The sequence below is a fragment of the Prionailurus bengalensis genome, chromosome A2 (genome assembly GCF_016509475.1).
Source record: "Prionailurus bengalensis isolate Pbe53 chromosome A2, Fcat_Pben_1.1_paternal_pri, whole genome shotgun sequence".
In the NCBI taxonomy this organism is placed as follows: Eukaryota; Metazoa; Chordata; class Mammalia; order Carnivora; family Felidae; genus Prionailurus; species Prionailurus bengalensis.
In genome coordinates this window covers 90656430-90683520 of record NC_057348.1, presented here as the reverse complement: position 1 = coordinate 90683520, position 27091 = coordinate 90656430, and the positions used below count along the sequence as shown (strand labels likewise).

Below are 27091 nucleotides of genomic sequence, written 5' to 3'. Positions count from 1 at the left end.
CCAAAATGTATTTCAGTCTGTTTCCTGCCCCACAAAGTAACTATTTGGCCTCAATTATAAGAAATCTTTTTGATTCATTTTTCTTCCTCACATCTCTGTTTCAGATGCCTGCTCCCAGTTTATGAACCCTTGAGAGAAGGACTGTGTCTTTGCATCACTTGTGTTTGGCAAAGTCCTTGAATATAGTAGAAGTTGAATGAGGGTTTGCTTTTCTGCCAAGTTTTTGATCCAATGTGTACCTTCCTCTGGGTCAGTTTTGTTTTATCCCATATTAACATCTGAAAAGTCGTCTGTTAATATAATATATATTAAGAGAGTTTCTATCTAAGGCCATATAATTTTATATAAAAAGTAGTGAGGGGAGCCCATCATTACCATAAAACATAAAACCTATAATCCAGCCTTACCCAACCTACAGAATAAAAAAGAAAGCCTCCTGGAAATTGTATCCATAATTTCATAAAAGAAAAAAAAATTGAAGAATTGGAGTGAACTGGTAACAGTATTGTATCAGTGTCAATGCCCTGGGTTTCATTTTGTCCTTCAGTAACTACACGTCACCATTTGAGGAAGCTGGATAAAGGATCCACAGCCCTCTACAGTTTTTTTTCAACTGCCTGCAAGTCTGTCATTATTTCACAACAAAAAGTTAAGGAAAAAGAAACAGGAGAATCAGACTTAAGGATTTGTTGCTCTTGATAATGATTTGGGCTGAAATCTGAAAAGCGAGGAGTTACCCAGGAAGTGGTGGGAGTGGGGAGAGAGGCCATAGGGAATGAGGGAGAGATTTCAGGTGGAGGAAGTGGCCTGTTCAAAGAGAGTTTGCAGTACAGAAAGGACTTTGAAGTTGGAGCTGGCTAAACAAGGCAGAGAGAGGCGTGAGGCATCCTGGTGGGGTAAGGATAATTGCCTGCTTTCCTCTAGGAGCCTTCCCTGACAAAATGAGTTAAGCCAGTTGATAGCCAACAAGTAGTAACTGTTCCAGAGCCTATGAAGGATGTTCACGTATTTTAACACCCTTGATCTTCCAAAGGATCCCACTTAGCTGCAATATGTTGGTGGGCACCTGGTTTACCCATGTACTCCAAGTCCTCTTTCATCACCTGGCACGTTGAAAATCCTCAACAAAAGTATTTGTGAAATGAAAAAAAGTTGCTCTTAAAAATGATTAAACGAGATTTTCAGGGTGCAGTTTCTGCAACTGTAGTCCTTTGTCCCACTTGGAACTTCTAACACCAAGGTCAAAGACCTCTGCCCTTGGAGTCTGGAGAAATCAGAATAGCAAAGAGAAAAGCAGGAATGCTTCCAGATATGTGCAAAAGGCAAAGGTACATGATGAAATATTTTCACCTGGACTCTTTCAAAAGAGCCAGTTTTGATCATAAGGAAAAGTGACCTTGGAGTTGGAAACTCAGTGTTTTCTCTTTCTCCACTGGGCAGCTCCACTGAAATGTTTTCCCTCCTAGCGATTGTCACTTAGTGTGGGGAGAAACACCCAGTTTCTCCAGTCAGAAAACGCTGGGCTTCTCTTTTGGCTGCCAGTTTGTTAACATGTATGATTCTTTGAGCAAATTACTTATTTTCCCTAAGCCTTTATTTCCTCATTGGCAAATAAGGGATTTCAATAGCTACCTTCTTGGATTACTTGAGCACTAAATATTAAAAGTATTTAGGACAAGGGGCGCCTGGGTGGCGCAGTCGGTTAAGCGTCCGACTTCAGCCAGGTCACGATCTCGCGGTCTGTGAGTTCGAGCCCCGCGTCGGGCTCTGGGCTGATGGCTCGGAGCCTGGAGCCTGTTTCCGATTCTGTGTCTCCCTCTCTCTCTGCCCCTCCCCCGTTCATGCTCTGTCTCTCTCTGTCCCAAAAATAAATAAACGTTGGAAAAAAAAAAAGTATTTAGGACAATACTCAATACATAGAATATAAGCAAATAATAATGTTGTTTGCCATTGCTTCATATTTTTCTCACTCTCCAGGGCTACCGATTCTCTTACATAAGAAAAGGAAATTTTGTTTTGTATTTATTCTTTTAACAAGTATCTTGAGTGCCTTCTGGACTAGATACTAGCAGCACAATAATAAGACAAAGAGCCCACAGTTTAGGAGACTAGAAATTAGGTTAGTAATATGTCTTGGTGCCGTGATTCAAGACTTCTTGGGGAATCAAGAAGAGAGCAATCACTTCTCCTGCGAGTGATTTGAGGATTAAAAAGCTTCCTGGAGAACTGAGTACCTACCTGTCAGGTGGATGGTAGGGCAAAGATGTGGATGCGGAGAACTGTGTAAAACAGCCCAGAAGGCTGAAATGCGAAGTGACTCAGGATGGTCAGTTTCCTGTGTCGTGCGTTGGGAGGAGTGGGTGGTGGCCAACACAGGGATGAGTCTGGGAAGTGAGGTAGGAACCAGACCTGAAAGGCCTGGTGTGACAGAACAGACTGATTTGTGGTCTCACTGTGGTTTATTTGAAATAGAGTATTGAGACATGCCTTAATTTAGAGGGTCCACATTCCTACAATTGTGCAGTGAGATTTCATAAAATAAACCACATCTTACCTTTTTTATTTTCATTAGAAAGATGAAAATATGTACCTTACAACTTCCACAAGTAAAGGAAGAAAAGAACACACTTTAGAAACCTATCTTGCATCTCTCAATCACATGGGTAGCCTCCAAGAGAGCTTCTGTGGCCATAGCATTTCATTTTTTCAAGCATCAGGGAAACACAGCATCCTGGCGTCTTAGGTAGGAAATCACACTATTCTATCAGGAGGCAGGGCAGAGGAGGGTTTTTTTTTTTTCCTTTTTAGTCAAAAGTTAGAGAAAACTAATTATCAAGGTCATAACTCCAATATTTCATTCCTAAAATCAAACCAGTATTGAAGTCAAGCCTTCCTTATTCAATCAGAATTTGAGTGTCACAATTTTTTTCCTTTCCAAAAGAGTTCATTGTCCTTCTTCAATTCTCTTATGCAAAACATATCTATCAGTGTGGGCAATGACCCCACGACTCCAACCCTTTAGAGTTTAAATAGATGACTCACCTAGGATTTATCCATGGATTTCCTACATTGCTTTGGGAAAGTGCCAGTTCCAGCCAAGCTAGGGCAGAGACTGTTTTAATTATTTGAAAAACTGTAATGACTGTAATAATCTACCTCCCTAGACTTAAAAAAAAAAAGGTATAAAATTCTTTGGGATCAGACAGCCCATGTCTGGAACATGTGCATACAGATAAAACCTGGAGAGAAATATGCCAAAATGGAAGTTGTTGGGTTACAGTGAAAAAACACTTTTGATGATTTTCTCTGTGAAAACAAATATTTAAAAGGGTCTTTAAGAATGTTGGAGGCTTCATACAAAATACTGGATCTTTCACAATACCTAAGATTCATGAAAGTCTTTTGCATATACTTTAATTCTGAAAGCAAAATTTTTGAATAGCTAAATTTTCTATTATGGGTTATTATTGGCTATTAATAGATGAAATTAAATTTCAAGTACATTTTAAATTCTCAAAATTTGTATTTATACCAGAAAGGTTACTTTGGCTAACAATTTTGTCTATTAGCATTGCATATCAAGGCTAAGGTCACAAGTTAGCTAAGCAAATTCTCTGCACCAAAACTCCCATATATGTTGTACATCTTTTATGTTTATATTTTACTCTGTATTTTAATCATTTACTTCTTTTTCACTCTTTTTTTTTTTGCATACCTGAGGGCTGAGTCTCTGTCTTATTGTCCAATCTTTATTACTAGTTCCTTGAATATCCTAATTTGGATATACCATTCCTCTCCTGCTGAGACCTTGACTGATAAAAGACAGTTTTTAGGGGCGCCTGGGTGGCGCAGTCGGTTAAGCGTCCGACTTCAGCCAGGTCACGATCTCGCGGTCCGTGAGTTCGAGCCCCGCATCGGGCTCTGGGCTGATGGCTCAGAGCCTGGAGCCTGTTTCCGATTCTGTGTCTCCCTCTCTCTCTGCCCCTCCCCCGTTCATGCTCTGTCTCTCTCTGTCCCAAAAATAAATAAACGTTAAAAAAAAAAAAAAAGACAGTTTTTATTATTGCAAAAAGAATCTACCATTCTTGACCAGTATAATGATTGCTTTCTAAAAATCTTCTCAATAGCTTCTGTAAGTCTAAATTCCTTTAGGAATTTAGCCTAACTTTTAGGCTCTTGGTGTATAAAACTTCTTATGTACCCAGCCACATCCTTTTCTGTCTTTCACCTCAGCCAAATTAAGATCGCACCTTCTTCCTTCCAGGGCTCCACTCTTCACCCCCATCTGTTCTTGTGTTACTTCTCTGCTCTTTGAACTTTGAGAATACTTTTCTTAGCAGTAGCTTTATGTGCAAGGCTAGAGTGAGTATGAATATTACATTTTCAATGGGTATTGTGGGATGGGGTGGAGAGGTAACACAGGTAAAGAAAGCTAAATCACTTTTTTACGGCAGCACTTTTTGGCCTTTGATGTGCATTGTGACCCTCTGAGAGAGCAGAGGGTAAGCAGCATTTCTCAAACTTATTTGACCATGGACTCTTGTTATCTAAGAGAACCTTGTTACCTACTAAGAACCTGCCGTCATTCCTCAGTTCACAGTTTGGAAAACTTTGCTGTAGGAGGATGCTTCTAACTCTATCCTGCTCTTCCTCCATAAATATGTATTGAATAAATGAACAAATATTGACACAATAGGTCAGAGCTCTAAGAGAAAGGAAGTGGAAGCAAGGGCTCTACACCCCCCTTTCTTTTAATCCCATGGTGTCTGTTGTATCAGGATCTTCTAAGATGGTGTGAGCTGGGAGGTGGCCAGCACTTCCTATAAGATCCAGTTTGAGGTACTGATTGATGGTACCTGGCTATGGATTCAGAGTTCTTCTTCAAGCTTTTATGCCTAGATTAATTGTAGATGCAGTTTCTCCTCTGGGCTTTCTGCCTTAACCCTGAACTTGGTAGGGGTGGAAAAAAGGAGTAAACAAGAAGGCAGGGAGTAGTATTTATCAGGTGCTTGCAATATGCCAGGTACTATATTTGGGTTATCTCCTTTCCTGGAGAAGCTCACAGTCTAGGAAGCTCACAGGAAGGAAAAGACATAAAAATAAGTATAATTAATGCAGTGTAATGTAACATACCACAAAACATAAGTGTGTATGAATGAAGAGCTTGCACCCTGTTTTCTTTAACATTGTCTCATTATTCTGCTATGTCAGCATCTATAATTATTGGCATTTGACTCCCTATTTTATTGTGGAGTAAGCTTGAGACCAGACTGAAATAATGTCCACTTGTGTTCATGTATTATGTAGAAAAATATACAGATTTTTAGAAGTAGACATATGGACTGGATATTGCTAAGAGGGTAGAGTGGGAAATGAGCAGATAAGTTAGAGAAGTCTTTTTATCTAATATTTCACACCCCTTCTTCTATTGATCAACAAATACAAATATTGGCTAATTTGATTAATTTAGGGTCTTCTTCCTTTGCCTTTGCATTTTATTAGAGAAAATAGACTTAAAAATTAGGCAGCAAGTTCTAGAAAGATGGAGTAAATGTATTTTTTCCTATTCATCCTGCTGAGTGTAGCTAGAAGCACTGAACATCAGATGTAAAGCAAACATAAGACTCTGAAAAAGGCAAACCAGTTAAGGACATTTGAATCCAAAAAATGACACAGTGGTGAGTTACCCAGTTTTCATTTTGTTTTGATTTGATTTGCTTTATTCTTGCCCCATATGTCCCAGGCTTGGAACTGAAGATGTGAAAAGCCAGAACTTCCAGTGTGCACAAAAGGGAGCCCCAATGACAGCCTGCTCTCTCTAGCCGAAGAACCAGGAAAGGGACAGCCTAGCATGACAGAAAATGTTTAGACAGTTGCTACTCTACTCTAGCCAAACAACATAGAAAAAAAACTATGTTTTTCCAGACCCACATCTGAAAAGGCTATAAGGGCCTTTCAACCTCCACCCTGGCTTGGCTGTAACAAGGTACCCCAACCTCATTGCCTGTCCCCAGCCACTGTGGTGTCAGGCAAGACTAAGTAGGGAGCCAGTTTTCCATCCTCACCTGATAGAAATGAAGCACTCTCTCTTCCCTTTCTCTCTGGGGTGGTGTCATTTCAAAGGGGCCCAGTGGAGACTGAGGACTTTCACCACCACACAGTGGTAATAAGTCCACCTGGCCATCCCCTACTCCGGCCCCCATCTTCCATGGTGCCAGGGGAGATCATATGGAGAACTCTGACAATGCACTTCTATAGCAGCGGAGGCCTAGCAGGAAGCCAGTAATGAGTGCTCAGTAGTAACAAGGACCCCCTACCACATCAGGTGTGAATAGAGACCAAGTGGAGAACTTGGATTTTCTCCCACTTACAGCAACGAGACAGTAATGATACCCCTTTTTCTTTTGGAGAAATGTCTAAAAATCAAGGAAAACAAAGGCTTAAGATCTAGAATCTCATAACGTAATATTTCAAATGTCCAAGTGCCAGTTGAATTACACTCAACAGACCGGGAACTGGGAACATGTCAAACTGAATGTGGGAAATCTCTGTATCTTCTACTTAATTCTACTGCTTAAAAAAAAATAAATAAAGACAAAAAGATAAAACTAAATATAAAGAAAAAATATTCAAAACATCAATGGAAAAAGGACACATCATTATAGGGAAAAATTATTTAAATGATACTGGACCTCTCCTCAGAAACTATGGGGGCCAGAAGGAACTGACAACCTTTTTCAAATGCTGAAAGAAAAGCACCCTCAACCAGGAATTTCATATCCAGTGAAATTATCCTTTAGGAATAAAGGGAAAATGAAGACATTCTTAATTAAAGGAAAACTAAGGGAATTTGTCACTAGACCACCTACCTTAAAAGAAGGGCTGAAAGAAAAGAAAACCACAGACTAATATTCTTTATGAATTTAGACACAAAATACAATATATTGCTATTGGGGAAGGTACAGGGGATCTCTCTGTGGTATTCTTACAACTGCATGTGAATCTGTAAGTATCTCAAAATAAAAGTTTATTTAGGGGCGCCTGGGTGGCTCAGTCAAACGTCCGACTTCGGCTAAGGTCATGATCTCACACTCCGTGAGTTCGAGCCCCGCATCAGGCTCTGTGCTGACAGCTCAGAGCCTAGAGCCTGCTTCACATTCTGTGTCTCCCTCTCTCTCTGCCCCTTCCCTGCTCATGCTCTGTCTCTCTCTGTCTCAAAAATAAATAAACATTAAAAAAAAATTTTTTTTAATTTTATTTTTGGGACAGAGAGAGACAGAGCATGAACGGGGGAGGGGCAGACAGAGAGGGAGACACAGAATCGGAAACAGGCTCCAGGCTCTGAGCCATCAGCCCAGAGCCTGACGCGGGGCTCGAACTCACAGACCGCGAGATCGTGACCTGGCTGAAGTCGGACGCTTAACCGACTGCGCCACCCAGGCGCCCCCCAAAAAAAATTTTTTTTAATAAATAAAATAAAAAGTTTAGTTAAAAAAAAAAACAGAGCAAAGGAGTGGGTGAAGACAATCTTAGATTCCATCTGATGTTAGTAGAATTCCAAAATTAATTTATAGGTGATTACAAACCCAAGTTAATTTTGCTCCAATAGATTTCTGAACATTTTACAACTCCCTTTAAGTGGTTGAAGGATGCCACAATTTTAGGGCTAGGAAATAGTGCTGTGAGTAATTGAAAATTAATGTCAAATGCAAACTTGATGTTACTGTTCTTTTTTGTTATATTATTTATAGATACTTCAGTACTAGCTGATGTCTTAATCTGTGGCAAAGTAAAGTGCAATCTTTTGAAAAGATATGGTTTTGGAATAACCTTAGGAGTAAGTCAACATAAATGACCTAAAGCATAGTGACCCTAACTCATGCTTATTCATTTCATCCCTAACCTTGGCACCCTGCAGCCATTCCTGTCTACCTAATCATTCCCATAATCCACACAGAGCACAAGAATTACATTAGGCAATGTGACCTTGGAACTCTCCAATGTGCCATTACTCTATGCTGACAGAAATGATATGACACTGTGATTCATAGCAAACCCTTACCAACTGCTTCTCAAAGGTTTGTCATGGTAGCTTTGTAAGTCTGCCCTCATTGAAGAGGGTGTAAGGAAGTGTTCTTTGGGAAAGAGATAGCTGAATCAGTACCACCCTCATCTTATTATCATATGAATTCCAATGTGCTGGGCCAAATTGGTTAGATGAATTTTATAATGAACAAAAGAAGACTGAAATCAAAAGCAAATTATTTTGGGGGCGCCTGGGTGGCTCAGTCGGTTGAGCATCCAACTTCGGCTCAGGTCATGATCTCACAACTCATGAGATCGAGCCCTGCGTCGGGCTCTGTGCTGACAGCTCAGAGCCTGGAGCCTGCTTCACATTCTGTGTCTCCCTCTCTCTCTGCCCCTAACCCACTCACATTCTGTCTCTGTCTGTCTCAAAAATAAATAAACATTAAAAAAATTTTTTAAAAAAAGCAAATTATTTTTTAGGAGAAAGCTAGGTCAAAAGTGAGAGGGATTTTTGTTTTGGTTTTCAAGCAATGAAAAGGGGTTTTTTTTTGTTGGTTTTTTTTTTTTTTTTTTTTTGCTTTTTGTTTTTAATTCTGGAGAAAAGTATAATGTGGAGCATAGTTTAAAGAAAGTTAAAGAAGAAATCAATCTATAAACCCCGAGAAGAAGATGGAAAAGTTAGAGTTGAAAGGTACTGGTGGCAGAGAGTTTGGAAACAGAGTGCTGTTGAGAGTGACCATGTGCAAACACAGTAGTCGAAGATAGTATCTAGCTATTTTCAGAGCTGCAAGGTCAGGACTGTTAGCCACAAATACAGTGTGTGGGGGGGAAGCCACAAAGGATATTATTGTCAAGCTAGAGGTCAACTGGAGAAGGAACCAAGTCCATTGTATTCTCTTCAGGAAAAACTGTTGCAAATGAATTTATATTTAAAATAAAACATTATAATTTATTATTATATCACATAAATATTCCATACAGTCATATTAAATATATATTTTAAAATAATTTGGTACATGGCATTTGTTCTTCCCTTTGGCCCTTATAAGGAACTCTTTTTTGTAATCTTTTATGCTATAGCTTTAAAATATTGATCTATTCAATACACATTTAATGAGCCTTCTATTGCTGTGGAGACTAGAAATATAGATAGGCATGGCCTCTGCCTGGCAGTTGTCTTCCCCAGGGACACTGAATGGGCAGCTGGAGTCACATGGCCAGGGATGGAGTCCTAATACCATCGTGTCCTAGCCACGTGGAAAGTCATCTACTCTTTGGCAAACCATTTCTACACCTTTAAATTGAGAATAGCTTCTGATGTGCTTACCTTAAACGTGCTTCTTGTTTTGAGAATCGAATGGGATAATCTTAAGTGTGTGATGAGCTCTGTTCTTTATAAAGCATGATATATTTTTGTATGATTTTTGTACTTGTTTATACTCAGTCCATTGTGGGGCAGGAACCATGCCCTATGTTCTTTATATCCTCACACCCTAGCACGGGGTCTGGCACATAGTAAGTGTGGGCAGCAAATGCTGGATATCTCAGTGAATAACATCTTTACTCGCATGGGTCTTACTACTGAGGTGACAATAAACAACAAGGATAATAAATCTATACATTATATGGCATACTAGAAGTGATACATGCTGTGGGAATAAAAATCTGAGTAATGAGAACTCAGAGTCCTGAGGATATGAGATGCAGTTCTTAAAGGGGAGACCAGGCTTGATTCCACTTTATAGAAGGTGAGGGTTTTAGCCATGTGAATATTCGCGGGAAGAAAATTGGGGGCAGAGGGAAAGACCAGTTTCCTAGTTGGTGGAACTCTGCCTCTCTTGTTCAAGGAACATCAAAGAAGCCGGGTGTTCTGGGTGGAAGAAGGCAAGAAGAGGAACAGAAAGGGAGGTCAGAGAGGACATGGACAGGGTGAGCTATTGCAGGTGCGCCTCTGAGTGCACTGGGGGCCACTGCGGGGTAATGAGAAGATGTACCCTGATGTGGTCTGATTAGCTTCAAAAGAATCACTCTGGCTGCTACTTTGAGAGTGGATACAGGCAGACGAGGGGGAAATGACAGCAGCAGAGAGATTGTTAAGAGTTATTGTAGTAATTCAGGTGAGAGAGGATAGTGCCTGCACCCCGGTGGTAGAACTGGAGAAAGAGAAGTGGTCAGATCTGGAAATATTTCGACAGTCTGCGTATGGGATGTGGAAGACAGAGGAGTCTGCATGATGACTCCGCTGTTTTTGCTGAACAACTGGAAGGCTGGAGCTGCCACATGAGAAGCCTGTTGGGGGGTGCAGCTTGGAGAGAGGACCAGGAGTCAAGGTTGGGCGTATCAGACATCCCAGTAGAAATGTCAAAGATGCATTCATATATCTCAGTCAGGAATTCAGGAGGGAGTTCTAGGCTAGAAGTAATAATTTAGAAATTGTTGGATACGAGTGGTACTTAAAGCCATGAGACTGGCTGAGATTACAGATGGAGTGAGAAAAACAGAGGAAAAGTCCAAAGAGGGAGCCTTGGAACACTCCGGTGGTAGTTTAAAAGTTGCAAGAACGGGGCGCCTGGGTGGCGCAGTCGGTTAAGCGTCCGACTTCAGCCAGGTCACGATCTCGCGGTCCGGGAGTTCGAGCCCCGCGTCAGGCTCTGGGTTGATGGCTCAGAGCCTGGAGCCTGTTTCCGATTCTGTGTCTCCCTCTCTGTCTGCCCCTCCCCCGTTCATGCTCTGTCTCTCTCTGTCCCAAAAATAAATAAACGTTGAAAAAAAAAAATTAAAAAAAAAAAGTTGCAAGAAAAGGAAGACAAAGGAGACTGAGAAAGAGTGATCAACGAAGCATTGGAAAATCCAAGATTTCCTCCAGGAATCCAAGTGAAGAAAGTGTATTATGGCAAAGAGAAAGATAAACTTGTCAATTGCTTAAATTTGTCAAGTAAGTTAGAGAGAACTGACCTTTGGATTTAGCAATATGGAGGTTATGAGTGACCCTTAATAGAACAGTTTTAGTGGTGTGAAAGTCAAACTCCTAATTAGAGTGGGCTTAAGGGAAAAGAGGAGGGCAGGAAATGGAAACAATGATAGAAACAACTCTCTTAAGAAGTCTAGCTGCAAAGAGAAGGAGAGAAATGTGATTGATGGTAGTTGGCAGAAGAAGTTGAGTCAAGAGAGGTTTTTTGTTTTTGTTTTTTATTTTTAAGATGGCAAAAATAACAGCCTCATGTGTGCCAAGAGGAATGATCCAGCTAGGATGGGGAAGTTGATGATTCTGGGAGGAAAAGCGTTCTTAGGAGGATGAGATCTATGGTATAAAAATACAAACATAATAGGGGCATGGATAGTTCATTTAGAGAAACGGGTGGAAGGGCAGAGTGTTGGGTACATTCTGGTGAGTGAGCAAATGTCATGTCAATGGCAGTTCCTTTCTGAACACTTTGATTCTATCTGTGAAGTAAGAAACAGAGTAAGTCAGCAGAAGGTAAAGATCGGGAAAGAATGATAGAGTTTTGAGGAAAGAAAAGTCATGAAAATTAGATAGTGGAAGAGAGAATGAAAAACTTTGTCCTTATGAATCTTTTTAAAAAAATTTTTTAATGTTTATTTATTTTTGAGAGAGAGACAGAGACAGAGTATGAGTGGGGGAGAGACAGAGGGAGAGGGAGACACAAAATCCGAAGTAGGCTCCAGGTTCTGAGCTGTCAGCACAGGGCCTGACGCGGGGCTAGAACCCACGAATTGCGAGATCATGACCTGAACTGAAATTGGATGCTTAACCGACTGAGCCGCCCAGGTGCCTCAACTTCTGGTTGATCAAAAAAAAGGAGACTCTTCATGGTTATGGTAGACTGGGTAAGGAGAAAAAGCATTCTGAGGGGAAAAATACGTAAGTAAATTCACTTCTATCACCTAATTTGAGAATATGCCATAGAATCAGTCAAATTGTGGCAGGACTAATAGTAGACTTTAGTACTAATAAGGCACAGCATAAGGAAGAGACGGTGGAGAATCTTGCTACCTGATCAGGAAGAAGGCAGGCCATAAATGTTGACCATATACTATGTTTTAGGCATCATACTAGGTTTTCACCTTCTTAATTCACTTATTCCTCACAGTAACCTGGAAAAGGAGTTGTTTTTATCCTTATTTTCCCTATGAGGAAACTGAGGCCCAGAGAAGTGAGCAAAGTGTCCAAGGTCACAAAGCTTACAAGATGTGAAGCTCTGGGATTGAATCGCACTGGCTTCGAAGCCTTAATGATGTACTGCTCCCTGTTTTAGACACTTTCTTTTCAAAAGAGTGTGGAGAAATCAATCAGAAGGGACAGTTCCCATACAGGGGACTCAAGTAGGTGCTAGGTGCAGAGACAATTTAGTATAGGGAGAAGTTTAAGATCAGAGTAGGGAGAGGAGAGGCCACTGGAGACTGGATTCTCATCACCTGATGCAGCCTCAGGCAAGACTCAACCTCTGTAGCATCAATTTATTCTTGTTAAAAAAAAAAATGCAGGTTTTTATCAGTTGGTCTCTGACAGCCCTTCCAGCCCTAACGTTCTTTGTCTCTAAGTAGTAGAGGGCACCAGCAGCTTTCCTCTTCTCTAGGGAGCGTCCCCCGGGCTCTGTGCCCCCAGCACCAGACCTGAGGACGCCTAAGTGGGAGGCGGGTCTGGAGCTTTCCCCGGCCCCTCGGTCGCCCTATGATTGTTGAGGGTCTGGAACCCCCCCCCCCCCCGCGGGGGTGTAAACAGAAAACTGAGCACCGAGAGAGTATGACAGTCACTTTGGGGGGCTTAGGTGCCCTGCCAGGCGAGCCTCTCCGAGCACCGAGCAACGGGAGCCCCAGGCTGGTCGCCGGCTTATCGGCAGCAGAAGGCGCGGTGGGGCTGGGGCTGGGGCTCGCCCGGGTGGGCGGGGGCCGCGCCGGGCGCCCTTTCCCCCCCTCCCCCCCCCCCCCCCCCCCGCATCCCGGCGACGAGGGAGGCACTCAGCGCCCCTCGCCCGCGCCTGGCCTGCTGAGGGAGCCGGAATGGGGCGGGGGGGGGGGGGGCGGCGGCGTTCTGCTCCCGCGGGTAGGGGGCCTGGCCCCGGCGGCGGCGGGAGGCGTCGCTGGGGCGCGGCCCGCGTAGGGGGCGGAGGCGAAGGTCCTGTGAGCAAAGTCCAGGCTCCGCGGCCGCAGCGCCCCACGCGCCCCGCGGCTCGGACAGAAAGAGCTCGAGGTTGGAGGTGAGTCAGGCCCCCGCGCTCAGGCCTGCGGCGGGAAACGCCGGCGGCCGTGCGCGTGAGACCCGGACAGCGGGGTCTCCGCCCGGCGCCCCTTGGCCCCGCGACCCTGCGCCCGGCTCATACCCCTCGGTTGCGAGCGGTGAGGAGCTGGGCCGGTGCCCCTGGACCTGAGGCTGTTGGTTTCTCCCCAGGTTGACATGGATGTTGAGGCGGGAAGGAACGGAAGCGTCCGGTGCCCCGGGAGAGAGGAGGACGACTTTGAACTGAGCAGTAGCAGGTACCTCGCCAGCGCGCCAATCGGCAGGGCCCAATTCGGCCTTGGAAAGGGGAGAAAGTCTGTTGATGGCTTTGTTTTGGAGGCTTCTCTGGAGGGTGTCTTCTAAGATTCCGACTTTCCTGAAGGAGTGGCACAGAAGCTCCTTTTGAACAGGCTTAGGAAGAAGAGAAGGCTAGCTTCAAAAGTGCCTCTTCCCCACTTGGTGCGGTGTGATTCGATGAATATCTGTGTTGTCTAACACTCCTTGCATCATAGAACTCAAAACTTTTATAAGTAACTTTCCTAAACATCTTCTGATTTTTCATGCTTATAGAGCATGAGATATCTGCTGTTGATGGCTGTGCTTTTTGGACAAGAGTAGTGAAGCAAACAAAAAACAAAAACAATAGCAATAACCACAACAAAAACCCTCCTCTCCCTGTTAATTCCTCTTCCTCCTTGGGTTATCTCCTCCCTCTGCCCCCAGCACCTCCTTGTTCCTATTTCTGCCTTTGGGGCAGTGAGGTGAGGAAGGGGTCCTTGAGCAGACTCATTCTTGGGTAAACTGAGCTTCCAGATCAATGTTTGTTCAGATGCAAAGGAGAAACCTCAGCGCTTCCTTTGCTTGCTCCTCTTTCTCCGTGACTGGCTGTTTGGTACTCTGGGGCCCTCGTTAAGAGCATTTCACAGGCCTTAGTAGGGGTAGAAGCGACCAGTCAGTCAATGGTGTGTTGTCTTTGTTTCCTCTTTCAGTGTGGGAATAGTGAATCATTTTCGCCTTTAGCCTCAAATAGTTTCTGAGGCTGTTATGGGAGTTCATGCCAGGCCACCCAAAACTAATTGACCTGTGTCATCAAGTAATCACCCAGAGGGACAAATTTATCAGGTTCTGTAGTGAGTCCTCAAGCTGCTAGGGGCCTGATTATCCAAATGAAAATACCCTATCTGATGTTTAAACTAAAGAATTATTTTAGTCTGTTAACATCTTCATACGGTGATATTGCTCCACTCCTTCTAAGTACTGTGGTATTCATTCATAGAAAATTTAGTTTGCCAATTAGAATTAGGAACCAGATAGATGGTATTATTTCTATAGGAAAAAAAAATGTGGTTTTCATAAGCTGGCAATTTAGGCTGGGATTGACTGTGAATCCATAAATAGATGGCATTTTTATGAAGGCTATATTTATGTATTGCACCCGTTGAACATTTGATGAGTGTACAAAGGAGCTATCACTGCAAAAGACGCAGTAATCCCCCAGAACCCACAGGAGGTCTCAGAAGTGAAGTTCGCAGCCTTGTATTGCAAACATGAGAAAACAGTTCAGAAGAGAAATAAAGTTAATATTAGTTAAGACTGTAAGATTGTGAAAGTAAATGTTAAGACTAATTTTTATTTAAAAAAGCAGACCAGGGGCACCTGGGTGGCTCAGTCGGTTGAGCGTCCAACTTTGGCTCAGGTCACGATCTCATGGTCTGTGAGCTCGAGCCCCGCCTCATGCTCTGTGCTGACAGCTCAGAGCCTGGAGCCTGCTTCGGATTCTGTCTCCCTCTCTCTCTACCCCTACCCCATTCATGCTCTGTCTCTCTCTCTCTCTCTCTCTGTCAAAAATAAATAAAACATTAAAAAACAATTAAAAATAAAAAAGCTAAAAAAGCAGACCAAAGCTTATTCGTTCAAAGGAAGTCAAGCACACATTAGTTATTTAGGGCAAGTGGCAAGTTAGTCATATGATAGTTCCAGTCATGCTGCTATATTGCCTATGGCACCTTCTTCAGAACATATTTAGTGTCAGATGTCTGTCTTTTGATTTTAATATATGTTCCAAATAATTTGGGATCAAGTCTTCTGAGCAAAACTTTATCACCTACCTAAACTAAACAGTTAACAAATTAAGCTCAATAAGTGCATTTAGGGGCGCCTGGGTGGCTCAGTCTGTTGGGTGTCTGACTTCGGCTCAGGTCACGATCTCACGGTCCGTGAGTTCGAGAACCGTGTCGGGCTCTGGGCTGATGGCTCAGAGCCTGGAGCCTGCTTCCGATTCTATGTCTCCCTCTCTCTCTGCCCCTCCCCCGTTCATGCTCTGTCTCTCTCTGTCTCAAAAATAAATAAACGTTAAAAAAAAATTTAAATAAGTGCATTTAGGTAAAAAAAAAAAATCTCTACCCCCATGGAGTTTACATTATTATATGGACGACAGACATAATAATACTTGTGCAAACTAAATAAGCTACAGCAAATGTTAGAAGATAATAAATGCTATGGAAAATATTAATCAAGGCTAAAGAAATCGGGAGTGCACATAAAAAGTCAGTTGCAATTTTTAATAGGGTGGTTAAGATAGGTGTTATTGGGAAGGCAGTATTTGAGGAAAGACTTGAAAGACACGCGAAGAGAGAGCTCTATGGATGTGTGAGGGGACAGCATTCCCGGCAGAGGGAACTGACAATATAAAGACCTACTACAGGACCATGTTTGGTATGTTCACAGAACAACAACAGCAAAGAGGCCAGGGTGGCTTGAAGCAAAGCAAACAGGAGTAGGGAAAATATGGTCAGAGAGGTAACAAGGAAACAGATCATATAGGAACCAAAATCTCATGTAAGAATTTTGGCTTTCACTCTGAGATAAATGGAAACCATTATAGGCTTTTGAGCAAAAGAGTAGCATATGACTTGAGTTTGTAAATGATTAGTGTGGATTCTGTATTGAGGGTAGTCTGAAGTTGGTATAATTGAAAGTAGAGAGACTAAGCAGGAGTTTTCCTAGGCCATTGGGATAGTAATAAAAGTGGTGAGTAGTGGTTGAATTCTAGATTTATTTTGAAAGTAGAGCCAACAGGATGTCCTGACATCACTCCTTACAGTCTTTCAGAAGAGTAGACTTTACTATTTTTAGATCAGTACATATTTTAAGCAACAGAAGAATTTAATTATTTGGCAGATATTAACCTCTGTGTTTTCTTTCTGTGTGTGGCCTCTGCAAGGCAGGTGGCCATTTCTCATTAATCCAGATATCCTTGTAGTACCTTGGACAGTTACCTTTGCACTTGATTGCCTTGCAGTGTTTGTTAAACTGGATAATGATGACAATGTGTGGATATCACTGTTTTACATTTGAAAATATTAGAATATTTGAATGTGATAATGACTCAAGTTTATAGTCAATTGACTGTAAAACATTTGGTAACAGATTTAAATTCAAACAATTATATTTTTTTACAGCAACCCAGACACGAAAAAAAAGGAGAGCGTGAACTTGATTGGACCATTAACCTTGGTAAGCTGTGAAATATTAAGTATGAATAATTCTTGTCTTCATTCAGATTTGGTGTCTTGAATAAGTAGTTATGGAGCCAGTAGTTTAAGATTGTCTTAGGTTGGCTTCTTACAATCAACAAATCACATTCTCAACATAGATGATAAAAGAGGTAGGGATAGGCTGGCTATGAAACAGAGCAGAGCCACGACTTGTGTTCATAGCACCTCACAAACTCACCAATTTCTAGAAAATGCATCTATGTATCTGTTTCACACACACTTACACACCCACCACCGCCACCACCCACACCCACCAAATTTTGGTTAAATAAGATTGCATGTATGGGGCGCCTGGGTGGCTCAGTCAGTTAAGCGTCCGACTTCGGCTCAGGTCATGATCTCACGGTCCGTGGGTTCGAGCCCCGCGTCGGGCTCTGTGCTGACAGCTCAGATCCTGGAGCCTGTTTCAGATTCTGTGTCTCCCTCTTTCTCTGACCCTCCCCTGTTCATGCTCTGTCTCTGTCTCAAAAATAAATAAATGTTAAAAAAATTTTTTAAAAAAGATTGCATATGAAGAAAGTGATTGTTAACTACAGAAATTTAGAAATAATCAATAAATCTCTGTTTACATTTGGCTTCCCAGAAAATTGATTAAATGTGGAGTAATTATTAGAGATTCTGATTATGTTTAACACAATTCTCAGTGCTTTTCTGCTGGTACAAGGCAAGCCAGTATATTTTTGGAAAAAGTCTAATCAGTTTTTCATTTGTAATATGTCTCAGAGAGGTGGCCCAAGGAAGTGTTTGCCTGCCTTGAGTAAATATGATGGGTTTCAAACTATGACAGCCATTATTCCATAGCAAAGAAGTTGGTATTAAGTGGCATGTCAGCTGAAATCTCCAATTTAGTAAGTAAATGAATGAAAAGACGCCAAAACGTCTTCAGTCCCAAATGTTGTTGCACATTTCTCACGTCACCACAAAGCCCCATTCTCCTCACCCTGATTCTTATAATATTTTTGTTGAAAGGTATCCGTTTTTTTTTAATTCAGTGCTTTAGAGAATAAGTTGTTTGTAAAATGAAGTCTGGTTTTAATGCACATGTTTTAAATCTGCCTCCTACAGGAAGTAAAACACCACAAATCTTGAGGTAGAAATTTAGAACATTTAATTTGACCTTAAAGGTTAAAATTTAGACTGAGTTGAAATATAATCTTTTCTGCCTCTGAATACATATTTATCCTGAAAGAGGTTCAGGACAACTGTTAGATGTTGGAAAAAACTGTTTCTAACAAGAATTAGCAATTAATTGTTTTATTGAAAATCACTTAAAACAAATCTAAGTTTACTTAGGATGTTGCTGTGAAATTCTTACAATTTTAAATTTAAGCTTAGACACAATGAAATTTTATTTAAGTAGTATGAAAAGTATTTAAAATGATCCTCAATTTCATATAAATGTTCACTAAAGAGAACATTACATGACAGCCCAATCCTGTACTTGTAACTGGCCAGGAGACCCAAGTGCTGTATCTCCATTCCCTGGGAGTCACTAAAATGAACCTTAGGGACACTAGTCCCCATTGTAGCAATTTTAGGGAAACTTCACCATTTGCTCTTAACTTTACCTGCTCCCTTTGTTCTTTGCCAAGCTCTCCCTGGCACTGAACCTTTGACTCTTTCGGTACTCTTGCTTGCCCTGCGTGTTTGATGATGGAATTTGGCCTCCCCATACTGAACTTCTGGAACTCTGTGAGAACAGTTTGCACACCCCTCCTCCCCACCAAGTGTGTGTGACCTCACATTGCCCTGGCCTGTTGACCCTGTCTGACTCTGCGTCAGCTCTCCAAGACCCCACTCTGCCAAGCCTGACTCATCACTCATTCTCCTGATGACTGTGCCTCATCCCCAAAAGGGGGTGGGGTGATGGAAATGGGTAGAGAGAACAGATGAAGAAGGTGGTTGAAGGGAGATGCAAGGGATGGAGGGGAAGGTAGAGAAATGGAAATATAAGAGAAGAAGGATGTAACCTAGAAGGCAGAGAAAGAAAGAAGAAAACAGAGAGAACCATAGAGCAGTCAATCAAAAATGGGAAGAAAAAGTGAGATTGGAGCTAAAAAGACAGTAAGGACAAAGTCTTTGAAGTATTAGGACATTGATTGGCTGGTTAGTTCTTGAGTGTTGTTCATGTCACTGTGACAACTGGTATCACCCTTCTAAGTGATAGTACTAAGTACACTATGCATTGATAGTCTTAAGTCCAGGAGGGTTGGTGTGGTCCAAGTCTTTTATACCTCTTTCTAATAAAATGTCCCACACTGCGCACTTCAGGACTTCTACTCATGGGGTTATCTGAGCACTCCATGCAGCTTGCTAGGCACCTTGCTATTCTAGGCCTAAATACCCCCACTTCATCTGTACTCCCCAGTTCTTCAGCGAATTCTCCCTTATCCTTCCAGATTCTACTGTGAGCATCATCTCTTTAAGCACAACTTCTCCAAATTACACATATAGGCACTCCATAATGTTTGTTTCACTTCACTTCTGAGCTCCCTTTTAAAAGCCAACAAACTTCTTAAAGGAAACTTATCCATAAAACTTAGGGTGTCTGTTTCCTCCTTCTTTGTAATTCTCCCTCTGAAATGTTTTGAATGTTGTTTTAAAGGATGTGATGTGTGTGTGCATGTGTGTGTTCTTAATGTTTACTCCTAGCTGTTTTTAACTCACTACCTAAGGAGCTTTGGAAGATCAAACAATATTTCTTCTTTTTTAATTGTTTTTAATGTTTACTCATTTTTGAAAGGGCGGGAGGGGCAGAGAGGGAGACACAGAATCTGAAGCAGCTCTGGGCTCTGAGCTGTCAGCACAAAATCAGATTGATTAACAAATAAATTAAAACAAATAAATTAAAAAGCAATTAAGCAAAATCAGATTGATTCCTTCACAGTATACAAAATAAGTAGAATCATAAAATTAATCTGTCAATAATTTGGATTGAATGGGGCGCCTGGGTGGCGCAGTTGGTTAAGCGTCCAACTTCAGCCAGGTCACGATCTCGCGGTCCGGGAGTTCGAGCCCCGCGTCGGGCTCTGGGCTGATGGCTCAGAGCCTGGAGCCTGTTTCCGATTCTGTGTCTCCCTCTCTCTCTGCCCCTCCCCTGTTCATGCTCTGTCTCTCTCTGTCCCAAAAATAAATAAACGTTGAAAAAAAAATAAAAAAAAAATAATTTGGATTGAAATCTTTCGTCTTCCTTACTACATTTATCTGCAACTATTATAAAAGTACTGACCTTAAATAAAAACCCAAAGAACATATAGTTGTGGAGAAAGAGAGATTCTTTTCTATGAGGTAGTATTTTATTCCCCCCGTCCCCCATTTTTTTTTATTTTTTAGTTTCGATATTCTGACTGGCAGGATAAATTATTGATGTCCCTGGGCACTGTCATGGCCATAGCTCATGGATCAGGTCTCCCCCTCATGATGATAGTATTTGGACAAATGACTGACAAATTTGTTGATACTGCCGGAAATTTCTCCTTTCCAGGTAAGCATTTCTCTATTTTTTTAAAAACATACATTGTACTCTAACTGGATGAAAGATTGGAAGTTGATCTTGCTGTTCCTTATCTACTTGTTTAATGGTTTGGATTCCTGGGTGACTCTAGATATCACTGATAGAGTTATAAAATTCTCAGAAAATTCCTCAAATACTCATTTAAGTTTCAACGAATAGGTGTATGTTTGACTTTTCTGTTTGACTTTTAATACAGAATAGGGAAATATACAGAAAGCTTTGCATCTCAATAAAGCAGGGCAGTCCCTTTACTTGAAGGCTGTGGAACTATAACAGAGTATGTCCCTCCCTTTGGTGATTACTGACAGAATTCAAAATACCTCAGTTAGCATGGCATTACTTCTTAGCTATACTTGGCTTGTAGCTCTGTTTCTGGTTTTATTTTTCTTTTTTCTCCCTCCACCCTTTCTGTTAAAATTATACCATTTTATGTCTCTAATTTTTGGATCAACCAGGTTGACTGAACCTTGATATAACACTTCATTAAGAGTGAATGGTTTCAATATGAGAATGATGTGTTTTGAAACTCAGGCAGAGGAGTATTAATTACTGAAGAGCCAAAAGGGTCCCATAAGTTAATGTCATCTGTAAGAGGGACTTGGGCAACAGCTCTGGATTCTGATTCCAATGGACAGAGTTATTTTCATAGTGGCCAAATTCAACACAGAAAGAAAGATTTCTGTCCTTTCTACCAAGTCTGATGGCTCAGTTCCGGGATCCCAAGAGACCCTATGGGCGCTAGGCTGGATAACACTGAGTGAAGCTTTATTGGTACACAGATGGTGGAGTATAAGGAAAAAAAATGATAAAGGAAAGGCAGCTTAACATAGCAAAGATACCTGAGAAAAAGTGGACTCTATCATTTAGATCAGTAACAGTTTTCAGTGTTTACTGATTCAGGGCTACGTATTTGGTTGGCAGTGTAGAGCTTAAGTGTAATTACCTAAGAGAATATGATTGCTTAATTCATACAATAAGATCTGTTTACGTAAATATTAATATCTTTTAGAAATCTGGTAAAAGTGTCTTTTGAATAATTAAAGTTCCTAAAAAAAAAAGCACACTTTATTTTTGCTCAAATGCTGTCGTCTCTGAGAAGAACCTCTTTATCATAAAATAACAATGATAATGGTAATCTTTTATTGTATTTATTATATGCTAGGTCCTATTTCACTTAACCTTTACAAGAACAATCCTTCACAGTAGGTAATATTATCCTCGTAACATATGAGGAAACTGAGGCTTGGAGAGGATAAATAACTTGTCCAAAATTACATAGCTGGTGGGGGTTAGGACAGATTCAAACCCAGGCCTTTCTGCCATCCAAACAATGCTCAGGACCCAACTATACTCCAATGTAAAAATGTGGGTTTTCTTATAAAAGCAAAAATGGGTTTGGGAAAGTTTTAAATGGATTACTTTGTTTGACCAGTGACCGAAACTTTAACACAAACATTGTAAAGGTAAAATTGGAGGAAGATAGGATAGTTTAAAAAGTCTTTAAGGAAATGAGGAGTAAGAATTTTCTATTTGTTGTCCTTTTGCTTCTTAGAAGATCTATAGGTCTATTATGTGTTTACATATATGGCAGGATGATGCCCAGATTTGGACACCTCAATCAAGGCTGGTTTCAACTCAGGGTTAAAAAATTAGATTAATGGATGAATGGATAAACAAAATATTGTATATATATATATATATATATATATATATATATATATATATCTTATATATATATATATCTTATATATATATCATATATATATATATCTTATATATATATCATATATATATATATCATATATAATGGAATATTATTCAGTCATAAAAAGGAAAGCAATCCTGACATGTGTTACACCATGGATAAACCTTGAGGATATTGTGCTGAATGAAATAAGCCAGTCCCAAAAAAGACAAATACTGAATGACTCCATTTATATGAAGTAGTCAAATTCATATAAAGAGAAAGTAGAATAGTGGCTGCTGGGGGCTGGGGAAAGGGGGAAATAGGGAGTTGCTGTCTGATGAGCATAGAGTTTCAGTTTTGCAAGATGAAACGTTCTGGAGATTGTGCAACAGTGTGAATATACTTAACACTACTGAGTCATGTGAATGTACTTAACGCTACTAAATTGTACACTTAAAAATGGTTAAGGTGGTAAGTTTTGTTATGTATTTTATCTCAATTAAACATTTTTTAAAATGAGCTTAAAATAATGCATCACACTTAGCACAGATGAGTTAGTGTTTGGGCCAATTTTAATAGTCCTGTTTTTGGTTTTACTGACACCAGAATAATTCCACAACTTTCTTATTTGGAACAGTTTGTTTGTTTATTAGTTGTTTCTAATTATGCAACCAAACTGCTTTGAGCTGGGCATGGCAGATAGTGCCATGTGCTGGGCCCAGTGCCAAATTCAAGGTCTCTCTGGGAAATGACACAAGCAAGTCGCTTACAAAGCTGTGATTGTGGGGTTGATAAACTCCCCAGAGTTGCCAACGTAGTTTCTGTAGCCACCAAATGAAATGACCCTTGGTCTTCTATAGCCACATTTGTCATCAGGCCTATAGGCTGTCTTGGACAATTTGCAGTAGGAAGCCCCTCACATGTTATTAATTTCCAATGTTCACTCTTCAGTAGTTTGTAAATATAGTATTCACATACCTCTTTGGAGAAAATGAAATCTGTAAATTTCATACTCAGTCTAAATCCAGAGAGTTCCCTGGTATGTTGGGAGTTGTAGAGTTCAGCAGAAATCATGGAGATTGAGACAAGATCAGGTACTTAGCTGTACTTAGCCTTAGCTGAGCTTGCTTGCTCATCTCATAGAGATGATATTTATTTAAAGTCTATTCCTTAGAATTGTTGGATTCTTGGACAGCTGGACTTAATGGGAGCCAATAAGAAGGGAATGTTGGAAGAAAAAAAGGTTTAAATTACAAGGTTTGACAGTAAATAATTGTGAACAGAGTCCATCCTGTGAACAGAGCCCATCCTGTCAACAGAATAAACCTAGTTGGTGACAAGGTTTGTTCCCTCACAATGATTCAGTTGTGCAGAAAGTGTGCACATTCTGTGTCCAAAACTTTAAGGACAGAGTCATAGGAGACATTTTTATGCAGAGTATCAGGAACTTTATCTATGTTATGTCAAGTCTATGTGACTGTAATGAGCTGGAAATTTTTGTAGAGAAATCAATATACCCTGCACACCTTTGCATTGCTGCATGGTTAAGAGGAAAAGGCATTTTGGAGACCCGTTACCTTACCTAACTGCACATACTGCCTAAGTTGTCTGGATAAACATTAGCTCTTTGTTTTGTGCTGAATATTTCCATAAGATGAGAAGTTCTAGGCAGAATGGAGGAAGGCAGACATTGATTTGAGACTTAAACATGACAGTCAGGACTCTGTGTAATATCTCCCCTGTAATCCTTAAGATGTACAGTTCTTTAAGCCCTTTACTTACCAGCTGTATGACCTTGTGCAAGTTACTTAACCTCTGTAATTCTTATTGTTCTCATCTTTGAAAGGTAATCATAGATTTACTGATAGAATTAAATGAGACCATTTATATAAAGCATCTGGAACATAGTAAATGATCAATAAATATTGGGGGAAAGTAGCTGTCAAAACTTGGAAATGAAACAACCACTCTAATATTCTGTTTCTTCATCCATAAAATAGATTTTATGGGAGCTCTCTGAAAGGAATAGGCAACTTCAAGAATTCCCCGTTTCCTTGTTCTGGGAGGCATTCAGGCAGACCGGAGTGGGAGTTATCCATCTTCGTGCTGTAGAATCAAGTGGGGAGGGGCTCTTGGGTGGCTTAATTGGTTAAGTGTCCCACTTTGGCTCTGGTCATGATCTCGTGGATGGTGAGTTCAAGCCCTACATTGGTCTGTCTGCTGTCAGCACAGAGCCTGCTTCATATCCTCAGTCCCCCTCTGTCTCTGCACTCCCCTCTCAAAAATAAACATTTTGTTTTAAAAAGAATTAAGTGGGGCGGGGGGCATCTGAATGGATCAGTCGGTTAAGGGTCTGACTTCAGCTTAGGTCATTATCCTCATGGTTTGTGAGTTCAAGCCCTGTGTCGGGCTCTGTGCTGACAGCTCAGAGCCTGGAGCCTGCTTCAGATTCTGTCTCTCCCTCTCTCTCTGTCCTTCTCCTGCTTGTGCTTTCTTTCTCTCTCTCTCTCTCTCTCTCTCTCTCTCTCTCTCTCAAAAATAAACATTTAAAAAAATATATCTTGAAAAGAATCAAGTGGGGGTACTTCTTAGAAATGTGATGATCTAGACTCAGCCAGAGGTTCTGATTTAACTATTCTTGCATGGAGCCTGGTCAACTCTATTTTTTTTAAGCTCCACATGTGAGTCTAACAGGCAGATGGCATTGAGAACCCCCAACAACAACTTGGAGATTATTTATGAGACTGGGGTAGAGTAGGTAACATCTGAGAAGACCAGGCCTAAGCCCTTGCAGATCTAGAATCCCATGAGATTTCCAGATCTAGAGTCCTATGACTTTTCGGGGAACACATCAGCACACATCTGCCTTACCTTAGTCCTTAGGCAGCGGAAACTCTCCTAGGAGCTCCTCGGGTTACTAACCCAGACCTAGGTTGCCATTCTCAGCTTCGACTCTGAGAACAAAGCATTTGAATGCCCATAGATTCTTATTTCCTAAGAGGGAGGATCAGTCTGAGTTATAATATCCTCACTGGGAGAAATTTTTTTTAATTTTTTTTAACATTTATTTTTTATTTTTGAGACAGAGAGAGACAGAGCATGAACGGGGGAGGGTCAGAGAGAGGGAGACACAGAATCTGAAACAGGCTCCAGGCTCTGAGCTGTCAGCACAGAGCCCGACACGGGGCTCGAACTCACGGACCGCGAGCGAGATCATGACCTGAGCCGAAGTCAGCCGCTCAACCGACTGAGCCACCCAGGCGCCCCCTCACTGGGAGAATTTAAACATTTGAAGTAAACACTGGAGAAGAGTAAAATTCATTTAAATCTTACCTTATATCTTAAGTTCTGGGGGGGAAACTAGCCCTATACACATATATGTGGTATTTTCCCAAGGTTTGAATAATGATTTCCACCAATACCCAGCTTTAGGTAGCTTGTCTGCCTCTAATTCCAAATACAGTTCCAATTTGGCGTCCCAAAGCTGCCGTATTTAAGAACCCAGGGAGGAGGCGCCTGGGTGACTCAGTTGGTTAAGCATCTGACTTTGGCTCAGGTCATGATGTCATGGTTTGTGGGTTTAAGCTCCATGTTGGACTGTCTGCTGACAGCTCGGAGCTTAGAACCTGCAATGGGCTCTGTGTCTCCCTCTCTCTGCCCCTCTCCAGCTCTTGCTCTGTGTGTGTGTCTCTCTCTGTCTCAAAAATAAACATTTTAAAAATTAAAAAAAAAAAAAAAGAAGAAGAACCCAGGGAGGAAATGAGCACACACAACTGAACTGATTAGAACAGAAGTATAATAGGGTATGATTCTTTAAGTATCTGATAGCTTTAAAAAAGCAGATTAATAAGCAGAAACACTTCCCTGTGAACATCAGTAGAAGTTGCAATATTGAGGGAGAAATTATGCCACAATCAGGCCCACGTGTCTGGTTATTGATCCTGACTGGTAATTGATTCTGACAGTAGTTTAAGTTTTAAATACATTTCAATCTTAGCCCTCTTTGGAAGAAGCTAAGGAAGATACACTACATGCAGAAAACATGAATATTGGATTATTTCCATGTGTTAAAGGAACAAAGACTAGTTTCTCTCCTAGAGTCCTGGTAAATGGGAAATACCCTGGTATATTTTGTCCACAACACTGTGGTGACATTTTGTCCTATTATTTTGTGAGTGCAGTGGACATGGGCTGTTTCCTTTTTATTTTTTCACTTAGTGGTTTTTTTTTTTAATGTTTATTTGTTTTTGAGAAAGAGAGAGAGAGAGAGAGAGAGAGAGCAGGTGAGGGGCAGAGGAAGAAGGAGAGAGAGAAAATCCCAAGAAGGCTCTGCTTTGTCAGCACAGAGCCTGATGTGGGACTTGATCCCATGAACTGTGAGATCATGACCTGAGCCACTACCAAGAGTCAGGTGCTTAACCAGCTGAGCCACCCAGATGCCCCTTCCACTTTGTGTTTTTTGAAAAGTGAAAATAAGTCCTTACCACATGAAACAATCAGTGTAGTATAAACTTAGGAACTATATGTATAGCGCTAGGACTCTCAGCCTCCTTAGTGGCTGTGCGACTTTGGATAAGTGACTTTGTCTGTGTCTCAATTTCCTCATCTGTGAAAGGGGGATTCATAAAGTAGTCATATCTCATTGGATTGTGGTGAAAATTAAATGAATTAGTACATGTAAAGTGTTCAGAACAAAGCCTGGTATATAATAAATGTTCAGTAAGTGCTTGTTATTATTAAAACAGAAATGGCACATTGATAGTTTTATCAAATTAGTTCAAATTAATAGACAATATAATTTTCCCTCCTTTACAATGAATGTAATTCAGCCTTTCTGTTACTTACCACAAAAGGAAACATGTAAGGGAAAACACGCATATATTGAAATAAAATCAACAAAAACAATTATCTATAAAGTGCTTTTAGCCACTAAGAAAAAATGCCCCTTAAATCCTGTGTTTTCTATTGAGACCATTTATTTTTTCCTCCTCTGTCTTCTGTATCCGCTCCTCTCTGCTGCCTCAGAAAGCTGCTTTGCTAAAGGCCTGAGCTCTCCAGGACCGCGG

The 27091-nt window shown here is 41.1% G+C and overlaps 1 protein-coding gene across 1 annotated transcript in view; it reads left to right on the top strand.

Moving 5' to 3' along the window:
- The first annotated feature begins 13125 nt into the window (after positions 1-13125).
- The window catches only part of ABCB4 (ATP binding cassette subfamily B member 4), a 70645-nt gene continuing 56679 nt past the window's right edge, over positions 13126-27091 (top strand). Inside the window, exons 1-4 of the mRNA XM_043588754.1 lie at positions 13126-13247; positions 13439-13524; positions 16729-16783; positions 20158-20308. Coding sequence (XP_043444689.1) covers positions 13445-13524; positions 16729-16783; positions 20158-20308 — 286 coding nt within the window. The 5' untranslated portion in view covers positions 13126-13247; positions 13439-13444. The remainder of the gene's footprint in view (positions 13248-13438; positions 13525-16728; positions 16784-20157; positions 20309-27091) is intronic.